Genomic DNA, 11388 nt, shown 5'->3' on the forward strand with positions numbered 1-11388 from the left:
GCGAGCTCAAAATGTGCGAAGTTCAAGGTCGTGCTACAGAAAGTGGCTCTTGCTCAGCTTGTAACGATCTCGAGTCGATCTCGAGCTAGTTTCGAGCTAAATAAGATAATTTTTAAAATCATTTAAGGTAAATTTTAAAGAAAGATAGGCCACAACAGAATAGAAAAATCACTATAATTTTGACTTATTCTTTCTCAAGTGAAGACTAGTATTTAACAACAAGAGATCATAGATAGAAGGCGGCGAAGGTGCGCCAGCTTTGAAACTTTGACCAAAATAACAAGATATTGAACACACGGTTGGCCACGTGATGAGAATAAATTTTCTTCATGCTTAATTTCCATGTTTGCTAGTAGGTAAAGTGAAGAAAAAAAATCGTACATAACATATATGGAAATGAATTATCCTAATTCTTGGCAATAGATATGAAGGTTATTTAATATACTTATATGATATCGAGATATCGAGCTAAAATCGAGCGAGCCAATGCTGGCTCAAGATCAGCTCGTTTCTCGATCGAGCTATATAAAGTGTTCATACTCAGCTCATTTCTTTTCGAATCGATCTCGAGTCGAGCTAAAATATGAGTCGATCTCGAGTGGCTCACGGGCCTCGAGCTTTTCTTGCAGCCCTACGTGCGTGGGTTTGGGTTTGTAACAAATACGGGTGAGATATTACTGCTTATATATTTTAACGATATAGCAAAAGGGCTCGTGCGTTGTAACGGGAGAGAAAAAAAATCATAATCTCCAATAGCCATGACCATATTTTGTTGCATCACCGAGATACATTATCACTCTCATTTTCATGAAATCGTGAATAATTTTTGAAAATCATGAACATTTTTTAAACTCGTGAACATATTTGAAATCATGAACATTTTTCAAATTCATGAGCACTTCTATAATTTTTCCAAGTTTTCTAAAAAAAATAATTCATGAACATTTTTTATACTATTTGCAAAAAAAAAGTGGGAGTTTTTTTAAAACATTTTTCTTGAATCGGCAAGCATTTCTAGAATAGCCGCACATTTTTAAACATTTTTCTAAATGGAAGTGTTCAGAATTGGTGCCTTTGTAAAATCAACACTATCATGGTATTCATTCTTGTAATGTTTCAAAAATAATGCCAAACAAATTTTAAAAACCAAGAAAAATACATATTTAGCCCCTTTTTGGGGGGTCACTGTTTGACAAAAAAAATGAAATGTCCATAAAAAATTATGTAAAATCAAAACTGATGATCGTTCTGGTAAAGTTCCAAACCTTTTACCAAAAAGAATAAATAGTTACGTGCAAAATACAACTTCAGCACCTTTTTTTGGTTAAAATTTGCTGAAAAATGGAAGTGTCAAGAAAGCATTGAAACTTGACCCATTTTCACAGCAGAGTTGTGAACTTAGACAGTTTCAAAATTCAGGGTCACATTTGTTACAGTTTAGGGTTGAAATGAGGACTTCCCACTGGAAAAACTATTAACATTCACAATACCAAATGAATATTTCTTTTTAATATACATTTTGACTTAAAACATGACTCATGTGGGCTATATTCTGCAACCGGGGAGTATATAGTTCTAAGCTCTAAAGTATTTTGAATTTATTTTTGAAACAATATATATGATACCAAGCCTACAGCAAGACACAAGCCAAAATATATAGATGATTGTTCACCCACTACTAGTAAGAGCATCTCCAGCCGCGTCCCCAACAGGCCCTCCCCAGGCGATTTTTTCGCGCCGGCGCTCAAAAATCGGCCCAGTCGCGCCCCCAGGAGCCTGTTTTCGTCGGTTTGGACCGAAACTGGCGCTGGCGGACCCATGCCGAACCTGGCGCGCTGGGGGCGGCCGGGGGCGCCAGGGCAAGCGATTTTGGCGCGAACGAACTGCGGGCCCGCCGAGTCAGCGACACTCGCCTCGTCGTCCTCACAACGCCTCAGTTTCCTGCGGGGAATCAATGCCAAGGCTGCCACCGGTCAGCCTTCCATTGATTTCTCACGGGAGGCGCGGCGACGCCCCCCCTCCCGCCACGCGTACACACGGCGCCCCCCCCCCCTCACCGCTATAAAAGCCACGCCTCCCCCTCGCCTCTGGCCACACCCGCCCACAGCCGCTGTGCTCTGCCGCTCCAACGCGCTCTGCCTCTCTCTCCCCATGCGCAGCCGCCGCCGACGTTCCTTCCCTCTCTCCCCAAGCCCAGCCGCGACAAATGGGCGAGCGATTCCTCGGCTATGGGTCTACGGCCAACGGCCTCGGCAGCCGCTCGTTGCACGAGTGGGAAGCGCACTTTCTTTTCGATGCCAACATCCCGGCGCCTCCCAACATGCGCGCAAGGCCGAGGGGTGGAGGCTCAGCGCTGGCGGCGTCCCCATCCCCCCGCTGCCCGACGTCAACGCGCGCGCCGACTACTTTGCCGACGAGGTCGTCCGCGTGCGGGCGTCGCTGACGGAGGAGCAACGGGCCCTCCCGCAGTACGCCACCAACAACCGTGAGGCATGGGCGCGTACTTCCAGCACCGGCAGGCGCAACGGCTGGCATCCACCAACGGGGCGCCGGTGGTACGGGGCACCAAGAACAGCGAGGGGCGCCGCCTGTGGTGGGGCGCCCCCGGCCGCTCGCTTCACGCCGTTCTCCGGCACCTCGAGGGCGGCAACGACCCGCCGCTGACGTACCCTGCCGCCCCGGCCCGAAGCGGCGGCCAATGGATGCCGAGGAGGACGGCGTCCTCTCCTACCTCCTCCTCCCGCTCCTCCTCCTCCTTCGGTTCGCTGGCGCTGTTCAGCGTCAAGGCCAAGCCCGCGGAGACACCGCTCGGCCGGCGCACCCGCAGCGCCGGCATCGTCATCAACGAGGGCGGGCGCGCCTTCTGTTGGAAATATACCCTAGAGGCAATAATAAATTGGTTATTATCATATTTACTTGTTCATCATAATCGTTTATTATCCATGCTAAAATTGTATTGATAGGAAACTCAGATACATGTGTGGATACATAGACAACACCATGTCCCTAGTAAGCCTCTAGTTGACTAGCTCGTTGATCAATAGATGGTTACGGTTTCCTGACCATGGACATTGGATGTCGTTGATAACGGGATCACATCATTAGGAGAATGATGTGATGGACAAGACCCAATCCTAAGCCTAGCACAAGATCGTGTAGTTCGTTTGCTAAGAGCTTTTCTAATGTCAAGTATCATTTCCTTAGACCATGAGATTGTGCAACTCCCGGATACCGTAGGAATCCTTTGGGTGTACCAAACGTCACAACGTAACTGGGTGGCTATAAAGGTGCACTACAGGTATCTCCGAAAGTGTCTGTTGGGTTGGCACGAATCGAGACTGGGATTTGTCACTCCGTGTAAACGGAGAGGTATCTCTGGGCCCACTCGGTAGGACATCATCATAATGTGCACAATGTGACCAAGGAGTTGATCACGGGATGATGTGTTACGGAACGAGTAAAGAGACTTGTCGGTAACGAGATTGAACAAGGTATCGGGATACCGACGATCGAATCTCGGGCAAGTAACATACCGATAGACAAAGGGAATTGTATACGGGATTGATTGAATCCCCGACATCGTGGTTCATCCGATGAGATCATCGTGGAACATGTGGGAGCCAACATGGGTATCCAGATCCCGCTGTTGGTTATTGACCGGAGAACGTCTCGGTCATGTCTGCATGGTTCCCGAACCCGTAGGGTCTACACACTTAAGGTTCGATGACGCTAGGGTTATAGGGAATAGATATACGTGGTTACCGAATGTTGTTCGGAGTCCCGGATGAGATCCCGGACATCACGAGGAGTTCCGAAATGGTCCGGAGGTAAAGATTTATATATGGGAAGTCCTGTTTTGGTCACCGGAAAAGTTTCGGGTGCTATCGGTAATGTACCGGGACCATCGGGAGGGTCCCGGGGGTCCACCAAGTGGGGCCACCAGCCCCAGAAGGCTGCATGGGCCAAGTGTGGGAGGGGACCATCTCCAGGTGGGCTGGTGCGCCCCCCCACCAAGGCCCAAGGCGCAGGGAGAGTGGGACGGGGCAAACCCTAGGTCCAGATGGGCCTTAAGGCCCACCCTAGTGGCGCCCCCCTCTCTCCTTCCCTTGGCCGCACCCTAGATGGGTTTGGGGGCTGCCGCCACCCCTGGGGAGGGAACCCTAGATGGGGACGCAGCCCCTTCCCCTCCCCTATATATACTTGAGGTTTTGGGGCTGCCAGACACACGAGAACACCTCTCTCTTGGCGCAGCCCTACCCCTCTCCTTCCTCCTCCTCTCCCGCGGTGCTTGGCGAAGCCCTGCAGGATTGCCACGCTCCTCCATCACCACCACGCCGTCGTGCTGCTGCTGGACGGAGTCTTCCCCAATCTCTCCCTCTCTCCTTGCTGGATCAAGGCGTGGGAGACGTCACCGGGCTGCACGTGTGTTGAACGCGGAGGCGCCGTGGTTCGGCGCTTAGATCGGAATCAACCGCGATCTGAATCGCTACGAGTACGACTCCTTCATCCGCGTTCCTGCAACGCTTCCGCATCGCGATCTACAATGGTATGTAGATGCACTCCCCTTCCCCTCGTTGCTAGATTACTCCATAGATTGATCTTGGTGATGCGTAGACAATTTTGAATTTCTGCTACGTTCCCCAACACCTTCTCCTCTGCTCCTCCCCGCTTCGTCAAGCCGAAGACAGAGCCAGGGCTCGCCGCCGCCGTGAAGACGGAGACCGGGCTCGCCTCCGTGAAGACGGAGGCAGGCCTCGCCGCCATGAAGACGGAGCCGGGGCTCTCCGACGAGGCGGCCTTGAAGTGGGCGCGCGAAGACTGGGCGCGGACGGAGCTAGAGTGCCAGTGTCGCGCCCTAGAGTAGTTCGCCGCTCGGCGCCGTGGCCGCGATGAGAGATGCGTCGTCGTTCTCGACAACGACAGCAACGATGACGCCAGGGCGACCCCGGGCAGGGGTCCAGCAGGGGCGGCCGCGTGAAGCAGGAGAAGGACGACGAGGACAACGGCGATGGCGGCGACGGCGGCGACTTCGCTGCGCTCGGCGCGTTCTTCGGCCTGTAGTTGCGGCCTTTTTTTAAGTATTTCACTTTGCTATGTAAAAAACTATTTAGGTCGCCTAAGTAATGTCATGTTCGCCAAATTTTAGCCGAATCTTTGTCCCGTTTGCCGAATTTTAGCCGAGTTCCTTTTCAAAAAAATATTAAAACGCCTTCTGGGGACGATCCTGGGGCCGGCGGCTGGGAACCCGAAAGCCCCCACGCCGATTTTTAGCGCCGGTTCGCCCCCAGGCGGCGATTTTACGCACCCCCTGGGGGGGCAATGGCTGGAGATGCTCTAATCAGGAAGGGAGATGAGATATTACACACCTCTGCTAGCTCGGCCGGACATCATTCTCTTCCTTGGTTTTCACTGGGTGATAGACTAGTGGAGTCTGAGTTCGATGGTCGGCTATAGTTCAGTCCCATGGGGTTTAAGAGGAGTAAATTGCACAAAACCACCATTTTGAAGGCTAGGTTTGTAGAAAACACTACGTTACATATTTTGTAGAAAACACTACGTTACATATTTTTTGCAGAAAACATCACGTCTTGTGTAATCGTTTTGCAAAAATCACTGATCGGCGAATTTGGCCCTGTTAAGTGAGATTATGACAGGCGGGTCCCTTTTGTGCATACGTGGTGTAACGGCTCCACTCAGACGGTGTTTGATGATGGATTTGTCTAAATTTACAAACTAGTCCATGTAATTTTACAGGGACACCCCTTCAATCAAAACTAAAAAAGCAATCAGCTCCATGGATCTTGCCGGCCCAAGCACGCGAGCAGAGAAGCGGTCGGACGTTGTGTCTCGTCGCCGGAGAGGGGGCGCGCCGTCAAGATCTTGGAGGAGTGGCTGTGGCGCAGCAAGCCGGCGATGCTTGGGGCGATGGCCAGGGAGATGGTCGCCGGCAGGCGGCGTGGCTGTGCGGGCATGGCGGCGGCATCCATGGCGCTCGCCCGTGGCGTTGTGGCCCGGGCTGCTGTGACTCGGGGCCGATCCGGTCGACAGGGAGGAGTAGAGGAAGGGGAGAGGAGCGCAGGGGCCGGCGGGCGCCGTGGTCGCTCAGGCATCGTCAAGGAGCCCTGCGGGGAAGCGCCCTCTGCTCTAGGAGCCCGTGGCGTCGCCGAAATCCCACGATGCAGCGGGACGACGTGCACGTGCAGGGGCTCACCCTCGTCGTCGAAATCCCTCTGCTCATCGGGGCACCGTGGCCGGCGATCTTGGCTCCGAGGAGGGAGTTCGCGGCTGCAGCACCTCACCTCAGTGGATCCGGTGGTGGAACTGACCCGGTCAAAAGCAACAGTCAGAGGAGGAGCTGTGGTTGCAGCACCTCACCTCAGTGGATCCCGTGGCAATCGGGCTCAACGGCGAAGGATCTGACCGGCGGCGGAGGAGGCTGTCCGTGGGGAAGAGCTCGCCCGTCGGCCACTCCGAGGAGTGAGAAAGTGGAGGATTTTTGTTTTTGACTAAAAGGACTTTTTGGTTAGAGGAAGAAAGAAGGATTGGAGGAGAAGACCCAACTGACAGGTGGACCCCGTGTCCTGTCTAACGCCGTCTAACTAGAGCCGTTACGCCACGTATGCAAAATGGGACCCATTTGTCATAATCTCACTTAATAAGGCCGGATCCGCCGATCTGTAGTTTTTGCAAAACGATTACACAAGATACGGTGTTTTCTGCAAGAGAAATGTAACATAGTGTTTTCTGCAAACCTAGCCTTCAAAGTGGTGGTTTTGTGCAATTTACTCGGTTTAAGAGCAATCACCGCTTTATTAATCGTAGTTGTGTGTGTCCCTCTGGTCAAGATTTATTATATGATTATATCCTTCTGATAGGAACCCTCGAGAGTTTAAGGTAATCAGAAATGACATTCGACAAGAGAAGATCACACGTTGTGATGTATAAGTGCTTCATCTGAGTCGTTGAAGCCTAGATTGGATGATACAAGACATGTGCCATCAATGTAGATCTCTAGTTGTGCCCTTGCTTGCACTTCATGTATTGGTCCATGTATGTTTTCCTGCTGCCGTCCATGACGAGTGTCGACATGGAGTCCGTCGCTCTCAAATTTAACTGATGGAAGTCTGAAGAAGTTATATATCTTAGTCATGAAGCGCATTAAGATGTTGCAGATGTGATGCATCTCAATAGATAGGATACAAAATGATGAATCGAAAGACCCAAGGGACAAGAAAATCAATTTGGAACTAAGACACACCTAGGCCTTCTTGAGTTAATCCCCTCCAAGGGGATTGGAGCGGATTTAGGGGACTTTTTACTTGCAGTGGATTAAATCCCCATCAATCCTCTCTCATCCCTACCAATCTGAACGAGCACTCACTTTGTTTGGAAGAAAATTAGTCGCGTACGAGAAGAGCTTCTTGATTCACTGTGTTTTCTTGTGTCACGACTCAAAAATGTAAAATACAGGAGGCGTCGCTACGCCAGGACACATTATGAACATGACAACAACCTAGAAGTTATAGGCCGGGAGCAACTCCAAAGCGGGCCAACACTGCAGACCTTATTTGACTGCCCCTAAGATTATCCTCCACAGGTCTTGCTGTTGGATTTTTTTTCGGGTTCACCAATGGATGAGACTTTGCCCCGTTGTTAGCACCATGAACTTATCATTTATACCCTTCGAGGCTCAGGGCCACAAATCATCTCCCTCAATACAACCATTTCCGGGAGCAGCCACGTTGTTTTTTCCCCAAACAGAAGCCTTTTATTCAATTCATCTAGGTGACAGAAATACAAATGAGGTGCGTACATCCACAAACCCTACATACATGGGGATGGATCCGCTGAAAATATAGGAAACCGCTAAGGAAAAGAAGCAATATATAGAAAACTGTAGTCCAGACAGAGCAACCACGCCCGCTGACAGAAAGTGTGACACAGACATGCAAGAACAGGAAGGTGCAGAGCTCTCGTCGGGTCATTGCACTCGCACAGCAAACTGCATCCCTGGCTCATTCGGCCACCATGAATAAGTCATTAGCAGTCAGTAGTGTCGTTGTGCTACCAACTATCAAAATGATTATTGGAAAGATCAAGCTTCCATAACTTTGGCAGATTCCCGACGGAGTATGGTATTGGTCCAACGAAGTTGTTTCCTCCAAGATCTAAAACTGTTAGGTTCTTTAGGGCCCCAATGCTCGGTGGCATTGTCCCAGACAAGTTGTTTGCACCCAAAACTAGCCACTGAAGCGCGGCAGATAGATTACCGATATTGTATGGTAATGTTCCCCTTAGCTTATTCATACTTAGGTCCAGTATTATAAGCTTGGATAGATTAAACAATGTTGCTGGAACTCTACCCGATAGCCTATTCTGACCGAGAAACACTGCCCGATTCTCCCCCATATTCGGCAATTTCCCAAGATCTTCAGGAATGCTTCCTTTGAGTTGATTGTGGGTAAGTCGTAGCTCTTTTAAGTAAGTGTTGTTGCCGAAGGTTGGTGGAATGTTTCCTGTGAGGCTATTATTGGAAAGGTCAATTCCCACTAGATTGTAGAGGGAACCTATATTTCCAGGAATCGAACCCACTAGCATGTTAGAAGAGAGGTCTAGTAAAAGGGGTTTGGAACAATTTGTAAGTGCATTCGGAATGTTCCCCTGCAACAAGTTGTTTTGTAAGTAAAGGAACTCTAATCTTATAAGACGATTGAGAGGGGGCAACTGGCCAGAGAAGAGATTGTTGGATAGTGTAAGTTCCCAAAGGAAGGTTAGATTTCCTAGAGAGGGTGTGATTTGGCCTGTCAAGCTCAAGTTGGCAAGGTTTAGCACTGTAACACGTTCTGGGTGCATTGTGCTGCACTTGATGCCCGACCACATACAATAGTGGATGTTCTCATTCCAAGAGCGCAAGGCTCCTCTTGGGTCCGCTCTGATGGCCCCTTTGAAATCAAGCAGTGAACGATGATCCGTGGTGTTACCATGAACTGTTGAGCAATTAATGTCACTTGCTCCATAGAACAACCCCAAGAGCACTGGTAGAACAAGCATGGAGAGACCCATTAGGTTTATGTTTCCTGCAAAAGGACAGACATGCATTTTCAACATAAGCTCCAAAAAATTACAAACCTACATTAGTGCATACTACGTCACTTTTACTCGGTAACTTCCAATACAGATAGACCATTTTTTCACCAATTGGGTTTTAAGGGTAAAAATGGAAAGTGGTCATAAATTAGCGTTTTATTTTTGTAAACATGTTTGTATTATATGCTCACTGAAGAAGATAAGCACACTAAGGGGTGTTCGGTTGGGCTTAACTTTGGTTTTGCACTTGGCTTAAAAGCCCGGGAAAACACCTATTTATGGAATTTTGGATTATACAATCATAGGGTTTTTTTTTGCTTAATACCATCGTAGGTGTCCTTTTTGCTTATAAGCCAAAGTTAAACGTAGCCAAATACCCACCAACTCATAGTACTTCGTTGCAAAGTGCAAGTCCAAACATGGGTACATAACTACATATGAACCTAATATTTAAAACTTCATGAAAAAAAAACATAGCTCTATTTTTTGAACATGTGTGAAGAAAAAACTAAAAGGCAGTACATATGGTAACAAGCCTAACTGGAAGACACAAGCCAAGAGAGATTACTTTTTTGCGGATTTGCTAAGCATATATTGTCTACCCGCGTCATCACCAGCAGAAGATATGAAGAGGATTGACGGCTGCAAGGGTGCTTGCCAGCACAACAGAAGTGTGTGGCTTAGGGGGGTGGCCGGAACGGCGGCGGTAGGCAGCTATGCATGGGCTAGAGAGCGGGTAGAATGGGAGGGGGGAAAGATGAACAGTAGCCACACACGAAGGAATAACATGACTTATCCATAAATACTTTTTCAGGCAGCTGACGGATGAGTGTTCCCTCTTTTCGCGGATAACAAGTCAAAAACTGATGATTATTTGATAAAAACTACTAGTAAAATAAGGACGGAAGACCAAGTCTAAGTACCAATTTCAGGCTTTTGGTTATCGGAAGCACTTCATATAAGACGTGTTGTGGGGCCATAGTGGTACGATGGCTAATCCAACGGCCAGTTGCAGCTTAGCCTTGCGCATGAACGGTGCGATGTGGGATATCGTACAAATATTGGATGGGAAGTGTCCTACGCGTACGTGGCAATGTTGTTTGGGTTTTGCACATGATGGTATAAGCCAAAAGCCCATAAAATAGGTGAATATTTTTTGGCTTACAAGCCAAAATGCAAAAGCTGAAGTTAAGCCCAACCAAATACCCCCTAACTCGTAGTACTTGGAAGCAAAGTGCTAGTCTGAGCATGGTACATAACTACATACGAATTAATATTTGAAACTTCACGGGAAAAAAAGATTATACCTCTAGTTTTTAAAAATATGTGAAAAAACAGCAAAACAATACATAAGGTAACAAGCCTAACAAGAAGACTCAACTCAAAAGAGATAATTTTTGCGAATTTGCTAAGCATCGGTTGGTTAGCCGCATCGTTGCCGGTGCCATGCGGTGCATAGGAAGAGGGTTGACGGGTGCTCGCAGGCGCATGAGAAGGGTGGGGCTTAGAGGGATGGCCGGAACAGTTGTGGCACGGCAGGAGAGGCGGCTCGGAGAGGACAGGGTGGCGCACAGCGGTGGTAGCCGGTAGGCAGTTAAGCAGGGGCTGGAGGGGAACAAGATGAATAGTACTAGGCTGTGAAAATCGACTGATACATGGAAACTTGGTGACTAGGTGCTTCCTTTTATCGAGGATTACATCCCAATAAAAGATGATTACTCGATACAACTACTAGTCTATCAGGACAAGAGAATAACTCGCAAATTAAATAAATAAATAAAAATCAGGACGATAGATGATAGTTGCGAACCTTTGATGGAGCGCACGGCAGGACGTTCAGGACGACGACCTCTTCTAGCTTGGGATTCCCCGGGTGGTGGTGTGTGAGTAAGGCGAAAATTGGATGCTCAGCTAGGTAGCTAGCTCAGGCCGGCGGGTTTAAGAACACTTGCACAGCGCCCCTCACATTCACACGCTCGGGTCGCATCAGCCATTGTCACTGCATTATTTCAGCTTTGACATCCAACGCAGCGGCCAAATCAAATTTTATTTCATCTCCCACCTACTTTGTGTCGCTGTTTCAGCTGGACAAAATGCAGCATGTCGACAAAATGCAGGGTGCACAACGGTTCTCCATTTGGGTTTGGCAACATCGTTAAGAAATCAACATTTACTTGTGATAGCAGCGCTCTGGTCCAGATGTCGACAGATAGTAGGATACAAAATAATAGCTTAAGAGATAGATATTGCCTTTATCGCTCAACTCAAGACAGACAGGTAGTGCTTTTTTCTCTCACAAGT

General features: G+C 48.6%; 1 protein-coding gene across 2 annotated transcripts; it reads right to left on the minus strand.

Annotated features, from left to right (window-relative positions):
* Positions 1–7745: 7745 nt before the first annotated feature.
* LOC109744114 (uncharacterized) lies at positions 7746–11079 on the minus strand. 2 transcript variants are annotated; one of them, XM_020303206.4, is made up of 2 exons: positions 10898–11079; positions 7746–9077 (listed from the first exon to the last, which is right to left on the minus strand). In XM_020303206.4, exon 2 carries the CDS (start codon positions 9061–9063, stop codon positions 8065–8067), a length of 999 nt encoding a protein of 332 aa, XP_020158795.1. In that variant the 5' UTR covers positions 9064–9077; positions 10898–11079; the 3' UTR covers positions 7746–8064. The 2 variants fall into 2 exon arrangements, with proteins under 2 accessions (XP_020158795.1, XP_040250960.1); XM_040395026.3 differs by lacking the exon at positions 10898–11079 and adding an exon at positions 9130–9270.
* Positions 11080–11388: the final 309 nt, after the last annotated feature.

Source organism: Aegilops tauschii, chromosome 7, assembly GCF_002575655.3.
Source record: "Aegilops tauschii subsp. strangulata cultivar AL8/78 chromosome 7, Aet v6.0, whole genome shotgun sequence".
NCBI classification, from domain to species: domain Eukaryota; kingdom Viridiplantae; phylum Streptophyta; class Magnoliopsida; order Poales; family Poaceae; genus Aegilops; species Aegilops tauschii.